Source organism: Fomitopsis serialis (genome assembly GCF_022376445.1).
Source record: "Fomitopsis serialis strain Sig1Antser10 chromosome Unknown B0H18scaffold_230, whole genome shotgun sequence".
Taxonomy (NCBI): domain Eukaryota; kingdom Fungi; phylum Basidiomycota; class Agaricomycetes; order Polyporales; family Fomitopsidaceae; genus Fomitopsis; species Fomitopsis serialis.
This window is the reverse complement of record NW_025955190.1, coordinates 37175-61566: the sequence shown is the minus strand read 5'-3', so window position 1 is coordinate 61566 and position 24392 is coordinate 37175. Positions and strand designations below refer to the sequence as shown.

The following is a 24392-nucleotide window of genomic DNA, read 5'->3' as shown; positions in this document are numbered from 1 at the left end:
CGCCGACCAAAGGCCGTCGTAGTTTTGTTATTCCAACGCCAATATACGGTGTGCACGTTCCCGACACCATGCTCCTTTTCTCCATTTCCATGCATACATGCTTCATGCGCTGCGAGACGACCACGCTACGTACAACAACTAGACTCGGACCATCTCATCGTCGCGTACCCATCCTCACAGACATCTCCAGCTCTCAGTACTACCTTTATATCGCCTTTGTAACAGACTGTTACTGTCACTGACCGTTACCGAGTGTCACTGACCGTTACTGACTGTCACTGACCGTCACCGACTGTTACCGACCGTTATCGACCGTTATCGACCGTCCTCGACCGCCGCCACCCATCGTCGCCTCCTCCTCGCAGACTACTCACCACACGACCACACCGCCAGCTCCTCGCCACGCTTGAGCCCGCCCCATGTTCTCCGAGACTATCAGTTTGAACTGTGCATGCCAATTCGGCGCGAGACAGGTCCACTCAAGACAATACACGGAGGAGGCAAAAGACAAGGAGGCGAAGTGAGCCTGAACATGAAGGCTCAAAATACGAACGTACGCCCTTGCCCGATGTGTTTACTATTCACTGTCTCCTTTGACAGTGCCCAAGCAAGTGAGCCGCTGACGGACTTTTTCTCGCCCGCCCGCCATCCTGCCCGCCAATTGCCTTGCTCTCTGACTCGCTTGCCTACCGGTTGTCTCCTGTTTCATACGCCCATCTGCGCATCTGTGCGCCCGCTCGTCCATTCGCCCGTCTGCGCATTGGTCCGTCGACTCGTACGCCACCGTTCTGTTCGCTCGGCCCTTCCTCGCTCATCTACCAACTCTCAGCCCTCTGCGCCCTGGCAAAGAGATCTCCCTACTCACATAGAATGGTCAATGGCGCGTCGCCACGCAGAGGAACAAACTCCCGTGGGGAAGGAGCATAGCCATGAGCAGATGGGCGGAGGTCTACGACGCGGAGATAGCAGGCGTATCGTGGGCGACCCGCGAAGTCGAGGAGTACTATCAGTGGCCCTGCAATGCAATCGCGACAGTAATGCAATTACTCAACTCCCGCTTCATCCGTCCCGCCAAATATTCTGGGATTTTCGTACAATGTTCTTTACTTCGTGCTCAATGTTTGTGTACAGTTTGATGAATTGAATGTGTAGCACATTCGAGGAGAGAAATCGGTGAATGCCTTCCGCGCCTCAAAATGGCACTGGTGCAATCTCGGCTGACCGCATCTCTTGGGCGCTTCGCCTGTGGGTCTCAAAAGTGCATTGAATTTCCATCTAGTATGCTCCTCATATTTTTCCGAAGCCTTCCGTCTCTTGTTGCGACTTCTGAGAAGGAAAGACGTCTGAGAGGTGGTCAGAGCGTGACGGAAAGCCACCCAAGATCAGCAATCTCAACTCCGCTCCTTATCAATTACCATATACGGTTACGATCGCAGCAGTTGCACTACTGTTGCTCGACCGCTGGACAAGGCATTGCAGGCATTGATAGCCATGCCACCCTAAACTTGACAGGCGGAGAGCTGTTAATCACTGAAGTACACTTGAACTTGTGAACGGGGGAAAAATTGGTGTTTAGTATCTCCAGAAGAGTCGAAGTAGTCGACTCATTATATTTATGGCTTCTCAACATTATGGCTTTCGATACTGTAAGGGATGCCAGTCCTATGAGAAGTAATATAGATACGTCCACGGCATCTCCGGAAACTAAACAGGGTGTTTGGGATAGCACAAGGTGGCATGAACACATTGGTTGCATTGCTGTATCGCCGTGCAGCCACAATAGCCACAGTCGGCAACCCACGGCAATACTCGGCAGCGTGACAGGAGCTGTGACGAGCCTCGGAGAAGAGTTGCATTACTGTTCCAATCCTTGCTCCCTCTCGGCATCCCCCTCATACTCCTGTACAAGGCCTGTAAAATCATACAGCATATCTTCAGACCTCAGGAATCCGTCAATGCAAACTCCGAGAGCTTCCGGTGAGTGGGTCGGCCTGCAGAGAGGAAAAAACGCGAAAGTTGCACTTCTGGTACAGTGATAGTACCTGAAGAAGACGAAGTGTGATCCATCCGCATATCCACTTCTATGCCGACGACACCACCGCCATCTCAGCAATACTCGAGGCAAATCAGGCTCCTCACAGGGCTCTCGCGTATCTTCAGAGCATTCGCCATCGATTCCTGGAGGCGAGCCCCGAGCACAGAATCACGGGTAGCCTGGACACTAGGCCACAAGGGCGCTCCTGTAAGTGCCGTAAGTGCACAGTGCATTCCTACAAAGCCCCTTCTAACGACGCACGCAGATGACCGCAGTGACCGTGTACAACGTGCTCATGGGCTCCGAGTCCGCTCAGAGCGGTGACACAGTCCTCGGCATCGGCACCGGCACATCTTCCTCTTCGGCCTCCAGATTGCCGTCGCCAGCAGTACGACTGTCATCGCGACTTCGTCGTCCAACATCAGCTCGCTGTCGTGCAGAAGCTCGAACGGGCGTCGGTGGCTGTATCATGAGTGCTGCCCCCGCTCGCTCTCTGTGCTGATCGTCGGACCATGCGATCTCACCGCCTGCGCCTGGCAGAGGGCTACGTCATCATAGCGCTCAACGGTATGCTCTCCCCTAGAGGAGGACAGTCCAGGTTAGGCATCGCAAAAGATGTCCCTCGCGCCCGGCTTTCTCGCGTACACCCCGACGCTCATTGTCGCATCCCTCGTCACCATATTCCGAGTCTCAACTCCTTGGTGCGTTCTCCCTTCATGTCGATGTTACGATGCAATGCATCCTGATGCCGAGACTACATGGGACGAAGAGTCCGTCGTGGTCCACGGCTGAGTCCGTCGCGGCGATCGTCACCAGCGTGTAAGGTGCGTGCAATGAAACTCGCGTCGCGGCTCGGTCACCGCGCAGTTCAATACTGATTCATGTCGACGTGTAGTTCCGCTCTTCTCTGACGCGGCGCACAGTCACCGAAGTAATTTACCTTAACAAGGCGCTGGCGCTCTTGGATACGGGTGTCTCCGCGTCCGACAGGAGGCTTGTTGTGGTGCGTTGTCTCTTCGCATCTATGAGCGTATTCTTTCCTCGCGAACCCTTCGGCCCCTTCACAGATGCTGACCCCACCAACACCAACATACTACGTGATATGTGCGTCCAATCCGGTCGCCCTCCTGGCGGACCGCTGCGCGCTCGTACTGACGCATATCTCTTTTTCGCGTCTCCCTTTTTCGCGCGCAGTCACGTTCTTGATGTTGACACGATCGTGCTCTCCCCTCAGGGCGACGCAGATCGTCACCCTCGTGGTAGGTTTCATCCTCATCTACTTCGAGAGCACGATCCTTCAGCTCTCGAAGATTGACCAGACGGAGCTCACGGTGCTCGACGGCCGCTGGACCATCCTCCTGAGGGACACAGAGGGCCCTGTCTGTCGGGTTCTGCGGTATTTATCGACATCCAAACCTGCGTCGGCACGCACAACACCGATGGTCCTAGGCTGACAGTGGCATTCGTAGCATCTGACATCTCGTTATATCACTCGTAGCGATCATCGGGAAAGGGAGGCTCATCATCACTGCGCCGAGCGCCTTGCATTGCGTCCGACTGATTCCGGAACGACTCTGGCACCGGTGCAATACTCCGAAACACGGACGCGCATGAGTTATGCACTGCGTTAACGAGTTCAAATGTGTCGTCTGCTAACGCTCCGCGAGTGCCAAACTCGCATAGGTACGCTTCGTCATTCAGCGAAAGGAACGGACCGTTGGTATAGTCAGTCACTTGCTCGCCCATATATGCGTTCGGTTGCTCATGGTCACCTATGCGCGTGCAGATGCTCGTGTTACCACTCACACTTACTCGCGCGCGCACATTCTCCGAGGTTCGCACATTTATTGACATGTGCGCTCGCTCACTCACACTCCCCTGTTTCTTTTTGTTAGGTCGGCGCAGATGCTCGTTGTGGCGGGAAAGCGTTCCGGTGCGCGCCCTTTGGCATTTATGCGGGGACACACGGGCGGGCGAGAAGATAGAACGTCCGTCCGCTTCTTCGTTCGATACTTATTGGAAGGCTCCTCGCGATCCGCCATGCCCCTGCTGCCCTTCAAGGTCGTCGCGCTAATCACTATGGGGGTCGTCTTAAAGTACTGCTCGTATCGACAATGCGCGTCTCGATCTCATTGCCTGACAGTCAGGCATTCCTTGAGTCCCAGAAATATATTTGTTACCTCATGTCGACACTGTCCTGACGAATGTCCGAATGATACTACTCGCCAGGCGCTGTCGGCGTCTTGGCGATGACAGCGCTCACTAACTACAACACCACAACCCACTGGCATACCACCACGTATTACGACAACACTCTACTATTTAATACCTCCTCCTCCTCCTAATGCCCCCACCCGTCCCCCTTCTCATCTTCTGAGGTGAGAACATCAACAGCGACAAACAAGTGTGAAGGCGCCCGGCGGCATTTTCGACTTGGGAGAGCCTTGCTCTATGGATCCGCGAGCAAAGGACTGTCTTATGCTCCGTGTTCTCTCCCCCAATCCATTCTACGAACGACGCATCTGAGTTTGAGTTGAACGACTGGTTACGAGCCTGCCGACCCGCCGGCGTAAGTACTATTTTCGTTGTGCGCTCCGTCGTTCTCTCAGTCATAATGCAAACCCCAAGGCACCTCGGTCTCTGGATGTTGAACGCCCCGCGCGTCAACAGCTGCATAATGCAACACCAGTGGCATTCCGCGCATCCATTGTGAGGAATGGTACTTAATCTGGCCCTCTCCGAGCTCAGACCGCACCGCACGCATCCTCACCATGCCACCGAGCCACCGTATTCCTCGCTGTACGCCACTCCTTATAACTCAGAATGGGCGTTTGGTGTGAGATTCTGGTTCGCCCTCTGATTATCTGCTCATTTAAATATATCTGCATAGGGAGTGTAACATCATATTCTCTGCGACGGTACAGCTTTGCCGGTCTGCGAACCGTCCTGATCGGTTTCAAGAGCACGATCCAGGCACCGCCATGCTCATTGTTGAGCTGCCAGAGCCAGTGATGTGTAAGTCGCCTTTGGAACGCTAATCGAGCACTGCAACTCAGATATCTCAGTTGCCATACTCCTGACATACATTGACGGCGCCACTGGAGAAACGATATTCATGGAGTCTCTGATTACAGAACGCTTGAATATCGTCATCAAGAGGTAAGCCTTACGTTGAGTTCGAGTAGAACATGCATGAAACCCATCATTCAGCAAGACAAGTCAATCTATTGGAAGGCCACCATTCCTGCTCTCCGCTGCTACCATGTTGTCCTAGAGGACAAGCTCGACTTCTGGGATGCCGTAGGATGCTTGCAACGCTGCAAATCGGACGTGCAACGTAGTCGAGCCGCGGCGCTGGGACAGATGAAGGCCCTCGAACAGTTGCTACCTGTACTCAACGTACCGCTAGGTGAAGTGCTCCCACGCGATGAAGGCAAGCCATTGCGCAGTCCTGTTCTGGAAACCTGCTTCCTCTTTGTCTTTGGGTGCGTCTGGCGCATTCTCGAGGCGTTAACCCATGTATACAACACCTTACACTGCGGCTGGCAATGATGTCGCCAGGTAGAATAGTTTTGGCTTGTCAAGCCACCAGCATCAGCGAAAAGGGCGAATCAATATCGGGCCAGAGCTGACAAGGCGATGTAATACATGACTTACCCAATAAGGCAATGCTAGCGAGGGCCTGACATAGCCAGATATTCGCCTGCCAGGCAGACGAAAATTAAGCTGTAAGGTAGAAGTATGCATGGCCAGTCAATCATAGACAGCCGTAGCCATGTCATCACATGAGATGGTATGGCACGAACTGACCTGGTGTACCAGACGTGCGAGAGGATCCCGAGTCACTTAAGCACTGCTGTTTCCGAGCCTGTCACACTTACAGTCTCCGTACAAAGCTCATACCAGTGCTAATCAGCCATTGAATAGTGGTATTGAGTGAGTTAGGTACCAACAGTCATAGATGTGCAAAGCCAGTATGTGCATACTCATCATCATCGTCAACCTCCCCATCTTCTGGGCCAAGATCTCCGTCCTCGTCCTCGTCTTCGTCTTCCCACTCCAAGTCATTCTCTTCGTCTTCGTCACCATCGGGCAGTAGCCATAATCATGCTCCTCGTGGTCGTCATGGTCTCCGGCACCGTCCACACTCCCATCATCGTCCTCCGAGTCATGTCCTTCCTCATGCTGTGCAAAGGAGACATTGTCGTGTTCCTGCTCAGCAATCGTGTCAGTCTGATCCTCTGCCATGACCTCGTCAGGCTCAGCCTCCGATCTGAACAGCCCATCCCTATACTTTTGCGACACGGTCCCCTGGTGCCCGGGTGCCTCTCCCGGCAAGTAACGCATGACCATATCCCGGTCAACGAACCTGAGGTGAACAGTACATGAGCAATGCTGTAGATTAGAAGTGCAGAAAGTGAACTTGAACACGAATCCACCACTCACATGCCAACGTAGTAGTACATGTAATCCATGTCTTCCTCCTCGGGACGCCGAGCGCATGGCGACGGTGGTAATAAATCGCTTACTTGTCCGTATGCATAAGCTGGTATGATATGTGATGCCCGCAAGACTGACGTGGGATCGAGGAAGCCGAATGCGTAAGGATCATCATCTGGAACGAAGCCCAAGCGATGTAGGCGACGAGCCTTGAATCCCCCAGGTGCTGTAGGGTCTCGCCCATACCAGCGTACCCAGAGAACGTCCATCTTCTGACACTTGTCAGGCACAGATGGCTTCCCGAGGCGAGCCGCACATGGACATGGAACATGGCAAGGATTCGTGCATACCAGTAAGGGTGCTCGCCTGCGTCGTCATCATCTTCATGAGCAAGTAGCATGATATTCGGGTGAGTCCTCGGATTGATCGAATCTTGACCGCGCCGCATGTCGTAAGTGGTGTAGTTGACCCGGAGAACCTTGTGAAGGTACATGCGATCCTTCTCGATACTAAGGCGGCGGCGATCTGCTGGTGTAAAGACATCCTCGTCGCCATTGTATTCGCGGTTCAGTAGCCGTCCGAGTAAGTGATCCTTGAGGTGAGGGATGAAGTCCTGCATATCGGCATGAATACGAGTCGGACTCGAATCAACATGATTCTAAATCTACTACTCACCTTGGTCGCCGGATCGTCGCGATTCTTTGCCTGCCACATGGGAATGTTCTCCCAATAACGCTGCGAGTCTGACATCTGGTATCGACTGTCAGGCGGCGTGGGCGGCAGGAATTCGCTGTCAGTGAACGGGAGCACTGCGCCGCGGCGCCTGTCGGGGACTTCAAGTCGGGTCCTCGAACCTGGCCTTGCTGCCTGTTCCTCTTGCGCAGGCCGCCGGGCCTTGGGTGCAGACGACTGCGAGTGCTGCCCCCTAACTATATTGCGCTTCTTCTTGATCTGATGCAGAAGACGTTCGCGCCGCTGCCTTTTGCCGATTTGAGCTGCATAGTTGTTCTTGTTCGTGCGAGGGAAGAACCTCTTGATGCGACGATGTTCAAGCTCGCCCTGCGACGTTTCGAGTGAGTGCATATCAATACTGTCCTTTCAGTGGCTCACATGCTGTGTTGACGTTATGTCGGGTGTCCCGACTGCCCTGATCATATCAGGGTAGTCTCCCATGGCATGCCACTTGTAGGTGCACAGGCTGAACATGGCACGTCGAGCACCTCCCGCGGCCTTGCGAGACTGCACCAATACTGCAGCAGCCTTCTGTTTGCCTTTCGATCCAGCCTTAGCAGCTGCAGCAACCTGCCGACGACCTCGAGCGGCGACTTCGCGAGGAAGCTCTTTTGTGTCGAAAGCTGGACATGTGATCGTCTCGAACCTGCGCATTGCCTTGCCAAGAGCTTTGACAGACTCGTCGAAGAGGCTGAGGGTCCGTTCGGTATGCAGGCGAAGCTTCGCAAAAGCATGCCACTCTGCGAGAGCAAACAGAAGGTCGAGCACGATATCATCGTGAGGTGGAGGGAGCATGCCGTCAACGACAGGCATGATGCACTGCAAGTCAAACGGAGTGTTAGACGCTATCAATCTATCGTCATATAGCACATTTACCTGCAGGATGTCTTCGTACATACGCGCGGCCATCTGCTTGAGATCAGAAACATTGTTGCTGAAGCGCCGGATTGTATCGCAGCCATACGTTGGGATCTTACGAAATCTGGACAAGTAAGATGAGGGTGGTGATGCGATCAGGTGGAGAGAAGCTCACCTTCGGTTAAAAACCGAGAGACGACAAAGCAGATACAGAATGCGAAGTAAATGGATGAGAACAGCCTTCCATACTCCAAGCTCAAACTCGTGCATGACGTCGGGAACGAGAAGTCGGTAATGGTTGAAGCGCAGTGGCCGCGGCAGACTCTCTGAGAACCTTGAGAATGCGCTCTGCAAGTCTCAGTGAGTTTGGATAAATGACGTTGCAGCAGCGAGGACAACTCACTCGGATTGGGAGGAGTGAGCGTGGTCCAAGCACCTTATCTATGCGTTTGCTGCTCGCGCTGTACCCATCCTCAAAGATCCAGCTCCGCGTTGCATTGATGTCATATTGGATAGGCTCAGTGTCGACGCGGATATGGTTCCGCCGCTGCTTCATGTCCCTGCTCGTTCCCATCAGTCGTAAGTCGGATTTCTTGACGTAACAGCGCGGACACGGGCATTGAGCGAGATAGCGAGTACAAGCCAGAAGTATTCTAGTACTCACTCGCTGGTCAGTCAGCTAGGGAATCAGAATCGCAGCAGACGCACTTTTCCGGATAATCCGCAGAGTATGTGAAAAACCTCGGAAACAGGCGTCGGAGAATCTTGTCGCCACATTCCCACAGCAATCCTTCTTCGTATGCCTTCTTGAACTCGGGATCCATGAGAAGGGTCCAGATGGCATGCATGACTTCTCGCCGACAGAATCGCAAGGTGTTCTCTGTGGCAGGACTCCCGTGGACCTCTTCGTACCAGTCTTGGAAGGCATCAGGAAGCTACAACAGTGGCGGATTAGCATCGCGTGACTCCAGAACATGCCGAGAACTGAGCAAATTACCTTGGGTATGTAGGCCAAATGATGCGCAGAGAATGAGTTCGGCTTTGCACGCACATATTTGGATACGAAGCCGAAGAACGCATAGATAGGCCAGAGAGACGCAGATCCGAAGCTGGCAAGGTGAGTCGAGTCGGACCAGAGCATGATGGGTACCATGGCCACTTCAACGTCGGGCGGGTCATTGCAGTGCTCTCGAGCCCATGCACGGATCCGTGCATCCTCGTCAAGAGCCTCCTGAGAGTCACAAACATCGCTGTAAAGCCGGACCTTCTCCGTAAGCGGTCTCCCTTGCGCATCAGTCAAGGGATTGTCAACAGGGCGGTTCCAGAGGTACTCGTAGGGGATCCAGTTGTACGTCGTGGCATCAGGATCGCTCGCAGCCTCCTTCATAGTGTCGACGAGGGAGCGGATGTAGACATTGTCGATGACGAAGTGCGGAGCATCCGCCTCAGAAGAGTACTTGACGCGCTCCTTCGGCACTGGCACAGTAATTGCCACCCTGCGCCATCCGTCGACCGTCCGCAATGTTTCATCGGCAACATCTATCGCATCCAACCTTGCTGTCTCACGTGCAACCTTGAAGCCGCGCAGTTCTTCGATGTCGAATTCTTTATCCATGAGGACCTCGTCGACGAGGCGTTGGACCTCGGCATTCGACTTCAGATTTGAGCCTGTATGCGCCCACTCCATAAGGAGAAATGCGCTCGGGTTCAAGAACGGGAAGAACCAGTTGGAGCGAGCTGGTCTCAGCGATCCGGGCTTTGGTCGTGGAGCTGAGCGCACGCGCTGTACGATCGCGCGTCCAAACCCGCGAACAGATTGCCCAGCAGGTTGTGGTTGATGAGGAGCCCGTAAAGTATCATCACAGAGTTGTAGTATGCTAGCCTCGTCATCTGGTTCACGTCGTGGGCTTCGATAGTACTGTCGGTAGACTCCGAAGTGATTCGGTCTGGTCGCGAGAGCTTCAAGGTCTGCAAGAGGAGGAGGGCTGGGAGATGCAGCACGAGCCACGAGAGGAGTACTAGGAGCCGGGGTTGATGCAAGAGGATTTGGGAGGGGGTGCGAGGGCTCAGACGGATTGGTGGAAGTCGGGGCCTGTGCGAGTATATGCGCAGGAAGACCGCTTGTCGACGAGGGGAGATAATCTTGGAGTGCGCGAGGGACGCGCCTGACACGCCCTGAGCGGCTCACCAGGTTTCGAGGCGGAGATGGAGGAGGTGCTGCCACGGGAGGGTCCGCGGGTACATCGCCCGACGAGCCTTCGATGAACTCTGGCTCGAGCTCGGGCTCACGAACTTCTGCGCCATGAAACTTTAAGGAAGTCAGTAGACGAAGCATGACAGCAATAGACACTCACCTCATTAACCGTCTCCCTGATGTTCTGCCTCTCCTCAAGAACATGCTCTTCTATGCCCTTCCTCGCGACCTTCGAGCGGGGCTTGTTTTTGGAGACCATCGCCCGTTTGCGAAGGCCAGATGCACTAAGTTCCTTCAATTTTGAGCATCTTACGCGGTGATTCCCAATGGCGTTCGCAGCGAAGATTTTTCCGCAGCCAAAACAGGTCTCGGGCATTGCAAAGGAGGAGGGAGACGCGTCGAGAACGACTTCATCGGATTCGACGCGTCTGGCGTCTCAAGAGTCATGTGACCGCTAATCTTTGCGTCTGGCGACCCAGACGAGCGTCTCGAATCGTCTCCCACTCTTCCTGACTCTCCGTGACCTCTCCATCACCCCTCCGAATCGCTACCCGTCTTGACTCTTCAACAATCCGAACCCGGCGACAGTGGTTGTACCAAGGTTCTGAGGGAATATGGCGCATCAGAACGGAGAGTATGGGTACTCGAGAAACGAAGGTGCGTGCTGACGCGGTACTCCCTCGGGCAGCTGCTCACGCATTCTTTACTAGTCGACAGGCAGGCATCTCTCTGCACTGCAAGTCGCGTTTGACCCTCGGATTGCGGCCTCGGACATGTTACCCATACCCCTCCACACCCCTTTCTATGCACGGGGCTCGCACGCGCGCAGACCTCAAGGGTAGATTTGCGTTCGATGTTCGCGTTGGGGATAGGCCCGGGTGGTCGCATCCGCAGTCTACCCAAGAGTCCGCATGCTATCAGGAGCCCCTCTTGTGCCCTCACCCTCGCCATCTCGCGCCCGCCCGCCATCTTGCTGGCCCCCTCGCCAGTCGCCTCACGCGCTCGCCATCTCACTCTGCGCCTCCGCCATCGACACTGCGTACACTGCGAAAGGCCGGGAAGTCTAAGAAGCTTGCGAACCTGAACCAAACCGACGAGGTGGCGACGTCGCTTGCAGTGTTCTCGCTCAACGATGCCGACTACCCTCTCAGGCTTTCGCCGCGCTGTGTCTCTGCGCTCTAGTCCGACCACCAGTGTTGCGCACTCGATCGCTCGCTGCCTCGGACGCCTCATTCGCTCCTCCATAATCTGCGCGTCCTCCACCTCCACACCTGCCGTTTCAAAGCCGCGCCGCTCTCCCCTCCTTAGTCGACTTCTCTCACGCACAGCTTGACGAGCTAGTCGCGGACGCCCCGGTCCCCCTTGCGTGCGCCGTATGCCGGGTCGAGCTTCAGTTCAACGCGTTTCTACGGCACCACGCGCTCGCAATGCTCGAACGCATGGACCCGGTCGTCTCTTCGTGCCACGCAGGGTGGAGTCTGCCATCGAGGAGCGTCGCGCAGCTCTTGCCGAGCCTGCGGTTCCTCGAACTGCATGTGAAGTGGCGGATTGCTGGCGGCGTCCCGGACACGCCGTGCGAGGCGTGGTGCCCGTGCACGACGCCAATCCGGATCGGCGCGTGCGCCACCGCCGCCGCCAGCGGGAAGTTGCTCTGCGCACCGTGACCCCGTGAGCGCCCACTGAAAGCCCGGAAGGGGGAAGCGAATGCACCTTGTCGTGGTCGCCGCGGACGACGTGCACGTCGGGCGCGACGCTGCGGGGGTACTCGAAGGGCTCGCGGTCGCAGACGTTGCCCGTGCAGAGGATCTGCTGGATCTTGCCGGGCACGAGGACCTTCTTGAACTTGGCGGGGAGGTTGTGCAGAACCCGCCATACGCGCGCCACTCCCAGCGCAGCTCTATGCACTACCTCAAGTCGATGCGCTCCCTCCAGTCCCTCCGCCCGGCGCTTGCGGGCTATGGACTCGGACGACTTCCCAGGCGACGCCTCCGCGCTGTGCAATGGCACCGCCGACCTGAGCGACGACGGTGAGAATCACTACGGGCCGCTGGTTCTGGCGGTCGCACCGAAGGTACGCGCGAAGACGCTCCTCCCAGAGGCGCGTGACGAACAGCTCGGACTGCGTTGACTGGGTTGCGCAGGAAGGCAAGGTGCGTTCATGGCGCAGTGGTCTGGTAGTGAGGACTTATCTGACACGGACATCTCCAGGCGAACACGCTGCTAGCGGACCACCTCTTCTCGCCCTCGCCCCTCCTCGCATAGCGCGAGTTCATCCCGCTCGACGGCACGACCAGTATGCGCATCTTCCCATGTCCACACGCACTCGTTCGCGCCATGACGGGATGCCCCAGTCGTCGAGCTAGGTGCCGGATGCGTGCTACCATCCCTCCTCTCGTGCACTTTTGCAAAGCCGCCCGCTTTGGTCATGATCACAGACTACCTTGACGAGACCATCCTCGGGAACCTCAAACAGAACGTCGGGAGGAACGCGTGCCACGTCGCGCCCGGGTGCACCGTGCACTGCCGGGGCTACGAATGGGGCCATGATCCCAGCCCGTTACTGTATGTGCATCGCTCTATTCTACCCGCCTCCCAGCTGCCCGCGCGCTCAAGCAGGCCCACGTCCTGCGTTCGTCCGAGGACACCTGTGGTCACCTCACTGGCTCCGTCCTCCAGCTCGCTGCCGTCGATCTTGCCCTCGAGCTTACTGCAGACGCGCTCCGCATCCTGCTCGGACTCGACATCTGCCGCCCACCCTGCCCTCTCGCACTTTCGCTTTCCCTCTCGCGCCCACTCGCTCTCCCTGACCTGCCCGTCTCGCCCGCCCGCATGCTCGCCCGTACTTTTCAGCACTGGCTGAGGACGCAGTCACCGCGAAGCGCCAGTCACATATGTGACACTCTGTGACTACCGCCTCACTTAAGATGTGCGCTGCTCCAGAGCTCGCACAAATAACGTGAGGCTTCCGAAAATTTGTGTACGTACCCTTGAGATATTCACAATCTACCTGGTATGCTTATTTTGCCTTACAAAATGATGCCCCTGTCTGAGGAGCCCTGCTGAACACGGTGTTCTGCAGTTGAACTGAATAAGGCAAGTCCGGTGCAAGTGGCGCAGAGTGGCGCTTGACAGCTGAGTCTGAATTCAGGTATAAAGCAGGCGCCCGCGATCACCGAGGCACCGATCAAGGCTTAATCTCGAACCGCCATCTCCCCGCTTCCTAGATCTCGCTAAACCCAGAATGGCTCCCTTCTCCGCCTCCCGCACCGGCGCTAAGCGCACCGCTGCCCTCCCGCTGACCACTTCCAGAAGCGACCGAGAGTCGTCCGCGACGACGACTACGATGATAGGTCGTCTGACTCCTCTGGCTTCCATGGACGTGATGGCCAACACGACTCACGGAATGGCCGCGACACTGTCCGTGTGCGTGACCCACGCGACAAAGAAGACAATACCCGATATGGAAGGGACCCCAGAAGCGGGCACGATGCCGAGTACAGTCGTGGCGACTCTGGGAACGGTAATGTGTGTCTTAAAGCCAGCATATAGTGTGCATATATGTATGTTACTCATGCATCTACATCTTAGGGCACCGAGCCCGAGGACGAGGACGATGTCGAGTCCTTGATCATGACTGACCGCTCCCCTCTCGGGAAGCTTATTCGCGCGATGCGAGCGACCGAGCACACTGATCAAGAAAAGTAAGCTTCTCTGGCTTGTGACTGTGTCGTCAAGGGGCTAACGTCATACAGACTTATTCTCAAGCCCTGGAAGAAGGCCGCGCGTTTCATTCCGCGCTGCATGGGACCCTTCATCAACCTCAACAACGTGATTCTGTGCGGAATTCACTTCGGCGGGCTCATGCCTGAGGAATGGGACCTCACCGATTTCAAGAGCCTGTAAGCTGCCACCCAGCACCCTTCTCGAACCTATACTAACGCATACACTCACGAAACCATTGTATATGTGTTGCTATATGCGCATATATGTGGTGCATCAGCGATGTCAAGGAGATACCGAGGCACATCGAGTATTACGAGAGCCTTCTCAACCTGATCCCGCAGCTGGAGGAGGTGCTTCAGCAGGCTCAGGGAAACCGGGAGATCGTCGGCGTCATTTCTCACTTCGTGAGTGTCAAGCAGAGTGCCCTTTTATCATTGCTAACATCAAGATTGAGTTCGAGAAACACCTGAAACAGGCTCGCTCGGACGACAGCACGAAAGTCAAGAATAGTGTTCTCACATTCATCCCGAAGAACCTCGACAATGTTCCGAACATCGAACAAGACCACGAGAAGCACCAACGCGGCTTCCGCCACCTCGCCACTGGGCGTCTGCTCACTCCGGCAGCGATTCAATGGAAGTTCAACGCAGACCCGCAGAGGTAAGCTGGATATCTGACATCAATCCAAAGGCGTGGTAACATCCTCGTACAGCTTCTGTGACAGCACCCTTGAGGGGTCTGTACAGGTGACTGCTGATCATTTCCCGCGCTCGTGTACTGCGAAGAAGGTTACTTCGCCGACAACCCGGAAGCTGGCTTGCTGAAGGCGCCGCTCATCTCTGCGGTGAGTGCTATTTTAAGGTCCTATCTGCATAGCCTTCACACGTTCAATCACCAGGTATATCGTGCGATCATGACAGGGCCCAAGACTGGCAAGGCCCCACTCGCTCACTTCTCCTCCACTTCGCGGTCAGGCCCTGGGAGAAAGTCCCTCGCGAAGGAGTACGGGATCACCGCCTGTGTTCCGGAAACCATCGCCTATGCGACGACCCTGGTAAGTACCTCCCGACTGCTCACAGGTGTTGCATCTACACAACCTGTCGCAGACTCGCTTCGGTCTTGATGCCCAAGTTGAGTGGTGCGAGAACGATGCCGAGTTCGTTTATCAGAAGTTCTACTTCAACATCCTCGGCATGTTCGAAGACCCTGAATGGGCAGAAGATGTCCTCGAGTGGTACAACACGTATGTCGTGATTCATGTGCATACTGCATGTACCTCATTCTGACTTATTGAGCAGTGAAGTCTTCGGTCCCGGACATCGCGACGAGAGAGGTCGTGTGTCTGCAGGTCCGTCCACTATGGAGCTGATTGCTGCGAGGCGCCGGGCGAAGACGACGGCGCACACAGCTGCACAGCCCAGGCACAACTCGGATGAACCGAACGAATCGGAGCCATCTGCCAGTGAGAGTGCTGTGCCTGCTGATGCGGGAGATCAGCCTTCGGGTGCTACAGGTGATTCCGGGAGTGGCGGAAATGCGGGCAATGGGCAGGGCGACGGGCAGGGCGACGGGTCCGGAAGTCTCGGTGATGGTGAGGGGCCCGGGTCTAGTTCGAGCGATGGTGATTCCTGAGTGGATCGTGCTGGTGAGTTCAACTTTAATGGAGGATATCAGACTCATTTTATGACTAGTAGGCCCGGTCATCTCGCAACCCCTTCTCGCTGCAATGCTCAATCGTCCTGACCGCCTTTCGCTTGGCAACCACGCCAACTCGCCCGCATTTGTGTCAAGTTCATCGGAAAGTGCTTTCTATTTCTTTTCTTCGTGTGCATGTGTACGAGTGTGCTGTGCTGTACAGTGTGTCGGATGTCGTCTGCTCCCATGTGTTCGGTTCGTAAATGAATGAAATTGCTGTTATCTATTATTTCGGGCGACGACGATGCCACTCTTTCTGTCTCAACTGCCCTCGGCTTCCTGGTCTCGTCATCCTGGCACATCGTTTATCTGATGACACGAGCCTTTTGTCTTAGAAGGTATTGCCAGCTAACTGATGGGCCGATATGGTCCCTTCCATGACACAGATGATGTCTCGACCGGGAGGCGATGTGCCGTGCCTGCACCTTGCCCATTGCAGGTGTCGTCATCAAGAAGCTTTGCCACCTGACAGGTAAGCCAATACCTCGTCAGATTGTTGCTGCTATTGATGTACAAACCCTAGCAGGTACACGCTCAACACAGCTCGTTCATTTTCTGCCCGATCAGGACATATCGAGGTAGGCGACCTATCTACAGCCAGCTATGCTGGGGACCTTTTCACTGATGAGAGTGGACGAGCGTCGGATACTGTCAATCTATGCGATACATTCTATGTCAACTCATAAGTTCACGGATAGGGGAAAATGAATCGGCTGTGAGGGTTCTTCAATAATGCGTAGCAGAGTGCTGCTGTCCCCGTAGGGAATCGACCCTGGTAAGGTATCTGCAGTCTGTTTAGGGTCCAGCGTCGCGAGCCCGCGTCGACGGTGGGCGCTCCGGGCGCTGCTCTCGAAGTACTGCCACCACCATCGACTCGGTGACCACGACCGCGACCCGGGCAGCCACCACGACCGCCCGATCTCTCGTCAAGACGCTCGCGCTGTCCCAACGGACAGGCGAGCTCCAGTCCACGACCACTAGCTGAACTGCCGCCAGTTCAGCTAGGGGTGCCCGACAATCCTGCGCGCAGTACAAGACCGCAACTTCCTTTCTCTCCCGAGCCTCATATTCCACCCTGGACCTCTCCGTCCGACTCTACCACTTCCTCTCTCGAGTCTGGCGACCTCTACCCGAACTCCTGCGGCTCTGGCAACACGCAACAAGGGCGCACGGCCCAGGACTCGCACGACGCGCGTGCAAGTCCAGCGCCGAGCAACACAACCGCGCGGAACGCAGAGAACCCGAGGAGAGGGAAGCAGAAGGAGGAAGGGGAGAAGGGGAGGAAGAGAGAGGAGGGGGAAGGGCGCGAGGCGAGCAGTAGAAACAAGCACGAAGGCTCGACAGCCACAGGTACGCCCTCGCCGGACGTTCCTGCTTCGCCGCTTCCGCTCTCAGTGCCCGTGCCAGCAGGCGTATCGACGTACGAGAAGTCCGTCGTGCGCCCTGCTGGCCACGAAGACGGCACGCCCGACTCTCGAGGCGACTTCTACGTCGTACCCATCACTTTGCACGGCAACACGGCGGACGCACAGAGCTGCGCATCCGACGTACCCGTTTATCGATACTGCCCGCGCCAGCAGGTGCGCCAACGGGCAAGAAGCCCGTGGTGTGCTCTGCTCGCCACAAATACGGCGTCTCCGTCTTCCGGGACGACCCCATGGTCGTACCCGACGTTCCGCAGGGCAACGCGTCGGACATGCATTGCCGCATGTCTAACGTGCCTCATCCTTCTACGAGCCACCAAACAGAGGGTACGTTGAGCATCTCGCTCGATGTACACGCTGTCGACGAAAACAACGCCGCGCCCGGTGTACTTGCAATCGTACCCGGCGCGCTGCACCTCACGACCGTGCACCCGGTACGCATGTCATCGGCTCCAGTGCCGGAGTCGGGAAGTAGTACGACGGGCAACATGGTCGTCGTGCACTTCTCTGACTTCAATGTCTGCACACTGGACCTGAACAGCAGCACGGCCATCGTGTCTGTTGCCCACACTTCGCAAGACGGCACGTCCGGAGAGCCTCACTCTATCACCTTACGGTCGCACACTGTGGATACGTCGAGTACTTCAGGCAGCAATAGTGCCGTGTCGGACGCTACCAAGGGCATGTCCGACACGTCCACCGCCAAAGATATGCCCAGCGACGCGGTCGGCACGCGATCAAGCACGCTCGGCGCGTTCGTTTCCACCGTCAAGACACGACCGTCGCAAACGCCGAGCCCCTTGCTCAGCATATATGACACGATCCCCACCTCGGAGACCTTGCCCTGCAACGCGATCGGTGCGCAATCGAGCACGACCGGTGCGCCCACACCTACGGTCAAGACGTACCCGTCGAGCATGGCGAGCACCTCGCTCACCGTACACGGTGAGCCCAACACCTGCGATGACATCGCGATCGACGTACTCCTGAGCACGTCGATCGACGCATCCGCATTGACAGCTGCCACCGGTTCGACGACATAAAAGGCAGGCTCGTCCACACTCAAGCACTTACCCTCGAAGCATCACCGTCGCGTACGTCGAGCCCGTTGCTCAACGTATCCGACGAGATCAACACTTGCGATCAGGCCGTAGTCGACGCGCTCAAACGCTCGTCGACCACGCCCACTCCGATAAGGCCCTGGTCAAGGCTCCGTCAAGCGACGCAGTTAGCGCGCGACTGAGCACGACTGGCGCGTCCTTCTCTATCAAGATGCTGTCATCGAGCAGAGCCAGCCCTTCGCTCACTGCATACGGCGAATCCGACACCGGTGACAACGCTGCGATCAACGCGCTAAGCTTGTCGATCAGCTCGTCGACATCGCGGCCTGCACCAGCGTCGACCACCTCTACGTCAACGGGATGCAAGGCTCCGGATTCGACACTGGCCGTGTCGTCCAGGCTCAAGAACTCGGCCGTGATGGATGAGAGCCCGACGAAGGACAGTACATCCAACTTGAAGGATGTACCAACTTTGTCAGCATTGTCAACGAGTACTGTGACTCGCGCGCGAGACGAGCTGTCTCAGTCGAGCTCGTACGAGCGGTACAGGCCTCCCGTACTGTGTGATCAGGCCCCAGTCCGTGCACACCAGGAGTCAAGCTCACAGGCGCAGGAACCTTCGGCCGACAAGCAAGACCAAACCGGCCTGCGCCGAGTCGAAGGTGGATGACACATCCGCCTTGGACATACCGACATATTCTCGGCCGGAAAGCCGCCGCACGTACGAAGGGTTGACCTCGACGTGCGCGGTACATCCTCCATCAAGACGATGTCGCCAAGCATAGCGAGCTCGTCGACACCACTGCACAGGTCAGCTTCGACAATCCGCGAGCACGACGGCGTGAAGAACACAGTACACCCACTCTGTTGGATGTACTGCCATCTTCACGGTCGCCAGTCTCGTCGAAGACTAGGAAGCCGGGCATGTCGTCCAGCACAGGGACGAGCAAGTCTGTCCATCAGCTTTGATCGCGGAGACCTGCGTGGACGCAAGTCCAACCTCGACACATTTGCGTCGAATCCCTACACGTTGGGTACCCGCCGCACGTACGAGGAACAACCTCGCGTGCGCGCACGACCTTGACCGCCAAGACCACCAAGCGGGTCATCGAGTAATCGACGAGGCCCAGTACATCCGAGTCGCCGGATGTACTGACCTCATCGTACTCGATGGCTGAGCTGGAATTCAAGCGCCTGCGGCTCATCGTGTTACCAAGGGTATGACCATCTGCACGCGCCATAAGACGGGATGCAGGAGACCAAGCTCGAGGCCACTTACGAGGAGGTTGAGGGCGATGACTTCGACGGTGAGACTAGCGGTTTCGTGCGATCCCTCTGTGTCAAGGTCAAGATGGTTACCAGTGACTAGCTCGCCACCGCGAAGGAGACTGGCCGTCGTCTCGGTCTCGGCTACCACACGCGCCCAACTAAGGTACTCAAGGACGGTTCCGAGGTTGGTGGCAAGCATGCGTCGCTCGACGAGGTAGCTCTTGACGCCGACGGCTTTGCCGTTGTCTTCCCGAGCACAAGTACGAGATCGCCGAGCGCCTTTAGGTTCTCTCCACTTGGTCGCTATGACTGGGGACGGTGCTAACGACGCCCCGCCCAGCTGACGTCGGTATCGCGGTCGAGGGCGATAGCGACGACGCTGCCTGTTCGCTGCCGACATCGTCTTGTCGGAGCCTGGTCTTCCACTATGGTGGACGCCATCCGGGGATCGCGCGTCATCTTCCAAGGATGCGCAACTACTCGATCTGTGCCTGTGCCGTCACAATCCGTATCTCTGCTTCGCCATCCTCGCCATGTGCCACCATATTGGCACCCCACTTTGCGTAGCCCTCCCCTTGATCCATCCGAGCTCATGTCATGGGTTTGTTTGGGATAAGTTCTTTTTTCGGTAATAGCACGACAGAAGATGGGCTGAGGATACTGAAGATAACTTCCTTAGGCCAGAGTATCCGGCCTCTGCCCGTCCCTGTGTTAGTGTTCTTCCACGCGACAACTCAAAGTACGCTACGTGTGGTCACCCACCACCACCGTTCGTGGCCGCTCGTAAGCCTAGGATGAACAAGGATGCTTCAGCAGCGGGCCTATCTACATACCATCTTCTTTGAATCCCTTGCAATTGCTGTACTATATATTGTGCGCCCTTCATTCGGCTCCTGCTCGCGCCTGCTTAAGATTCAGTGCCAGGGTACACGTCACAACAGGGAATGTTGCGACACTGCGCCTGAGACGCTGGATGGACGGAGAAAGAGAAGACATAGAATAAGGGGTGCATACTACATGGTTGGTATCATCGACACTATGGCTGCGAGAAATCAAGAAGTAGATCTAGGCTACACTTGCACGCTCCTCCGTGGGAGCGAGTTTGCGCATCGCGCATGTAATGTGCAGAGCCACATAGATCACGTAGAGTATCCAGCAGGCTGCTCGAACGTCACGCCATGTCCACTCGTCGTCTGCGAAGGCGCCATACTCGAGGCAAGCCTCGTAGTTGCTAGAGACGACATCAAGGTCTTCAGCGATTTCCTCCTCAATGTAGGCATCGTCCTTGATGTCGGCATCGCTAGGAGCGTCGACACTGTTCTCTCGGAAACATCGGACAAACGCCCGAAGATCTTGAGTGTCACAGAGTTGTGCTTGGTACAAGTCGTGGGCATGGGACCAGCGTACTGTCAACGTCCGCTGTCGAGAACAGAAGTCAGAAGGCAGTCAGCTATGTACTGAGGAGACTTCACCTTTGAAACGATGGTTGCCGTGTTCTTTGACAGGACCATACACACAGGAGCAGCGGGTCCCGGGAGCGACGAGGACAGAATAGCATCTGAAAAGCCATTGTTAGACCTCTCTAGACCTGATTTTACGTTCATAACGAAAGACTCACACTTTCCGCAAGGGAGACGCACAATCAGCACAGTGGCACGCAGTGGCACTCCAGCGCCAGCATCGATTGCAGGATCGCCCTGGTCGAACTGAGGGGCGATCTTCCTATAGTCATCCGTCTCGCCTGCAAAGCAGATGATCACGTCGCTGTTGTGAAGCGAAGTACCGCTCAGTCCAGGACGTTGAGCTGCACCGACGATAATACTCACTTGGGGACTGGGGGACCCTGCGGGAGTGCAGCTAGACCATACTTGACGATAGCGAAGACAAGGACCAAGGAGAGCATCTTCAATCTCTGCAGTAAACGGGACGTTGGCATAGTGAGCACACACAGTAGCTCTTATACCTCCTCGCCTCGGGCGCCGTTCGACCTCTACATCGCATTGTGCTTCCAGGTCGCTCAGACGAGACAATAGGGATTGACCACGTTGCTAATCGGCATTATGTGCGACATTGTTCCCTGTCAACGTTCAACATTATCATGGGCGACGGGAGGATGATTGTGAGGTCGTGCAACCACGCGCCCGCCCTCTGCGCGACGGCGAGTCCGATGCGCCATCTTGTTCTATTAACGGATTTCTATTAACGGATACAAGGCTCCGACGGAAGGTCCGACCCACGGCGTAGACGACCCATGCGCTGCGTTTGCAAGCCTGACGAGCAGGCCACCCCTATGTGCGCAAGGGCAAACGAAGCCGATGTGCCCTGGCGCACAGACTAGCCACCGCGAGGACGAGCACAGAGAGGTCGACAGAGAGGAGAGGAGAGTCAGAACGATTTTGGTGAGTACATACTGGTCACCACACGTGCCACATTACGCCCCCTTCCTCCGAGTCCGCTTGGAGTCCGCTGCGCGCACGGACCCACCACGCTCTCTCGAGCCCACGCCGCCCCCTCTTTGCACATCCGCGGATCTCCCGCGTCGTCCGCCAGTGGCCACTCGCGAGAGCCGCACTGTCAAGGGGCCGGCGCGCGCGCAGCGCGCCGGCCCCCACTGGTACAGACCCCCCCGTGGGAATGCGATCGGGGGAGGTTCGGGCTACCTATTCAGGACACAGTACTATCGCCACTAAGTTACATCCATCGTCTCCCCTAGCCTCAGACCCTAGGCAGACCCTAAAGACCTCTTTGATGAAGGGCAGGGGCAATCTTCTACGCGGTTCAAAATTTACATACCTTGTAGTGGGTCAGTCAAATGTGCAGCAGTACTTGCACGTACAGTAAAACATGGACTTCGAGAATGGCATCACAGATATATACTGCTCTGCCGCAATGACTAGATTGTGTCCATTTTGAGATTAATCATAACTCTGTCTGTATACCAGAGTGAAGTATGATGGCAGTACGGAGGCGAGTATTGACAGAATGCGGCGAATGCGCTGAAGTTGTGCAGAAGATCGACAGAAGATAGTAAGAAGATAATGCGATTACGGCGCTGCCGTCCGTGTTGGGGTAGTCCGAGCCTTCCCCGATCGCGTTCCCACGGGGGGGGTCTGTACCAGTGGGGGCCGGCGCGCTGCGCGCGCGCCGGCCCCTTGCGCACTGTGCAGGCTCTGCGCGTCTGGCATCCGCCCCGCTCGTTCACCCACCTCCGTCCACTCACCGCTACCCATCTCGCACCCTGGTCAACGGAGCAACACGCGCTGGTGGCCCCCATGAATACGGGCTGTGCGGAACCACCGCGCGCCTGGTAGTCACTCCGCAACAACAAACCCGGCAGCTAGCACGCTACACAGCCACGACCACCTCGAGGCACCCAGGCGACACTCCTTTCTTCGCAGGGACGAGCCTTTGCGAGACCGCAAGCGGGAGGCCGCTAGGCGCGACAATCTCCTTAACCGCCAGCCTGAGTCTGCAGTCGGCACGGCCTCTTTGACTCGCTCCCCGAGGTGAACAGCGCAGCCAGATCCACCTCGTCCCTGGTCACACCCACCGTCAAGTGGAACGTCATGCGAGCCCCGGTTTGTAGGCATTCTTCCCTCGACATTGCCTGCAAAGCATGGCGTCGGACCCCGAGGATCCGCCCAATTGACAGCGCTAGACATGCTCGTCTCGAGGAGTAAGTGGCCCGTACTTCTCATCAATACACCCACGCGCGCTCATCATGCCGGGGCGCACCTTGTCGAAGTGCACGCTGCTCCTGCAGCTTGAGCGACGAAGGCATCATCGCGCAGAAGTATATATTTCGGTTCTCCGACTGCCGTCTCTGCTCGCGTGCGCGGACAGCGAGGGCCTCTCGGACAGGCGAGGCGGCGAGCCCCACCCACATTGTCTGTGCACTCGCCGCTGATATGCATGCGCAACAAGAGTAATACGGATATGGCGTGCGCGGTGGAGACGATGGAGCAGCAAGCTAGCGTCCTGAAGTTTAGGGTGCGGCACGTGAGTGGGATGGACGAGCGGTGAGAGTTTTAAGGGTACGTAGTTATGGTGGATGTGGAGGTCGCCTACGAGGAAGGTGGGTGATCCCTTCACAGGCTCATATGCCACCAAGTTCACCCAGCCACGCAACTGACTGCTCGCTTGCCTATAGAACGAGTACATCGAGGAGCAAATCAAACGGCATGGCAGGCGGTTAGATTCTCAACAACGAAAGCGCGTACGCACGCTTTTCATATGGGGAAGGACTCCCTCATTGTGCTCCACAGGCGCAAACGTGGTCTGCCGCTCAATTGCCTTCCTCCTTGTTCGTAAACCCGCTCGTTCACCTTCCCGCATGACTCTTTGGCCGACAACCTCTACATTGGACTACCGGAAGTTCGGACGCAGGTAGATAACTATTGTAGATTATTGCGTCGGCCTAACGTCTAATGTTGCATTGCAGCACTCCGAAATCACGCTCCTCTGTACCCTGAACCACCAAGAGTGATCGCCCGAGTGTGTGGAGTAGCTCGTAGCATCCTCTCCGCTGTCCGAAGCCGCCAGTTCGCACGCATCGAGATCGGGTGTTGGTCCGCACTCAGGATCACCGCAGCGCCAATGAGGACTTGCAACCCACGGGATCCGCAGCCGCGCGAGTTTCGACATGCTATTCAAACAGTCCCGCACGTCTCTGCGAGCCATGCACTGGCTCACATTCACTCGTATACTCGTCCGAGTCGAACACGAACCCCACGCGTGCCAAGAACACGTCCGCATAAGACAGCTTGAAACTCATCGGTATGCTACACATTCGCCGCATATCACTCTCAACTGCCGCTGACCTCGTCCGCAGGGATCGTCATTGTTATGTGGGAAATTGTCTGGTGCATATCAAAAGCGTGGATGTGCGCGTCAGTATGGAGTCGACAATGGAGCCTATGGCTGTCTAGGTATGCCAGTTCCCGTGCTCTCTCTTCAGATAT

At 56.4% G+C, this 24392-nt stretch overlaps 9 protein-coding genes across 9 annotated transcripts; 7 read left to right on the top strand and 2 right to left on the bottom strand.

Annotated features, from left to right (window-relative positions):
- Positions 1-2083: 2083 nt before the first annotated feature.
- On the top strand, positions 2084-3489 carry B0H18DRAFT_1127046 (uncharacterized protein; the record flags this gene model as incomplete). The annotated part of the gene is made up of 4 exons (XM_048035247.1): positions 2084-2242; positions 2301-2423; positions 2931-3038; positions 3103-3489. 4 exons carry the CDS (start codon positions 2084-2086, stop codon positions 3487-3489), a joined length of 777 nt encoding a protein of 258 aa, XP_047885525.1.
- Positions 3490-4498: 1009 nt separating this feature from the next.
- On the top strand, positions 4499-5627 carry B0H18DRAFT_1053311 (uncharacterized protein). The gene is made up of 5 exons (XM_048031007.1): positions 4499-4604; positions 4664-4871; positions 4926-5050; positions 5101-5194; positions 5221-5627. The coding sequence occupies exons 2-5, from the start codon at positions 4807-4809 to the stop codon at positions 5585-5587; spliced, it is 651 nt and encodes a 216-aa protein (XP_047885524.1). The 5' UTR covers positions 4499-4604; positions 4664-4806; the 3' UTR covers positions 5588-5627.
- Positions 5628-5990: 363 nt separating this feature from the next.
- B0H18DRAFT_1088384 (uncharacterized protein) lies at positions 5991-9752 on the bottom strand (the record flags this gene model as incomplete). The annotated part of the gene is made up of 11 exons (XM_048032234.1): positions 5991-6092; positions 6122-6404; positions 6482-6771; positions 6792-7088; positions 7151-7534; positions 7586-8026; positions 8084-8189; positions 8277-8413; positions 8469-8718; positions 8774-9000; positions 9063-9752. The coding sequence occupies 11 exons, from the start codon at positions 9750-9752 to the stop codon at positions 5991-5993; spliced, it is 3207 nt and encodes a 1068-aa protein (XP_047885523.1).
- Positions 9753-10768: 1016 nt separating this feature from the next.
- B0H18DRAFT_1216959 (uncharacterized protein) lies at positions 10769-12620 on the top strand. Its single transcript, XM_048036682.1, has 6 exons — positions 10769-10916; positions 10977-11440; positions 11545-11904; positions 11954-12286; positions 12343-12409; positions 12468-12620. Exons 1-6 carry the CDS (start codon positions 10896-10898, stop codon positions 12519-12521), a joined length of 1299 nt encoding a protein of 432 aa, XP_047885522.1. The 5' UTR covers positions 10769-10895; the 3' UTR covers positions 12522-12620.
- Positions 12517-13415, top strand: B0H18DRAFT_247822 (uncharacterized protein). The gene is made up of 2 exons (XM_048037278.1): positions 12517-13352; positions 13408-13415. Exon 1 carries the CDS (start codon positions 12685-12687, stop codon positions 13117-13119), a length of 435 nt encoding a protein of 144 aa, XP_047885521.1. The 5' UTR covers positions 12517-12684; the 3' UTR covers positions 13120-13352; positions 13408-13415.
- B0H18DRAFT_1053302 (uncharacterized protein) lies at positions 13296-15566 on the top strand (the record flags this gene model as incomplete). Its single annotated transcript, XM_048031006.1, has 10 exons — positions 13296-13352; positions 13539-13784; positions 13848-13960; positions 14012-14158; positions 14260-14386; positions 14437-14642; positions 14673-14677; positions 14768-14826; positions 14881-15225; positions 15281-15566. Coding segments are annotated over 8 exons (1128 nt in total), but the record flags the coding sequence as incomplete, so codon positions are not given.
- Positions 15567-17581: 2015 nt separating this feature from the next.
- Positions 17582-18440, top strand: B0H18DRAFT_1053291 (uncharacterized protein). The gene has a single exon (XM_048031005.1). The coding sequence runs from the start codon at positions 17590-17592 to the stop codon at positions 18142-18144; it is 555 nt and encodes a 184-aa protein (XP_047885519.1). The 5' UTR covers positions 17582-17589; the 3' UTR covers positions 18145-18440.
- A 537-nt stretch (positions 18441-18977) lies between these two features.
- On the top strand, positions 18978-20033 carry B0H18DRAFT_247807 (uncharacterized protein). Its single transcript, XM_048037277.1, has 2 exons — positions 18978-19469; positions 19532-20033. Exons 1-2 carry the CDS (start codon positions 19383-19385, stop codon positions 19754-19756), a joined length of 312 nt encoding a protein of 103 aa, XP_047885518.1. The 5' UTR covers positions 18978-19382; the 3' UTR covers positions 19757-20033.
- A 463-nt stretch (positions 20034-20496) lies between these two features.
- B0H18DRAFT_1127041 (uncharacterized protein) lies at positions 20497-21367 on the bottom strand (the record flags this gene model as incomplete). The annotated part of the gene is made up of 4 exons (XM_048035246.1): positions 20497-20850; positions 20904-20989; positions 21050-21195; positions 21258-21367. The coding sequence occupies 4 exons, from the start codon at positions 21365-21367 to the stop codon at positions 20497-20499; spliced, it is 696 nt and encodes a 231-aa protein (XP_047885517.1).
- Positions 21368-24392: the final 3025 nt, after the last annotated feature.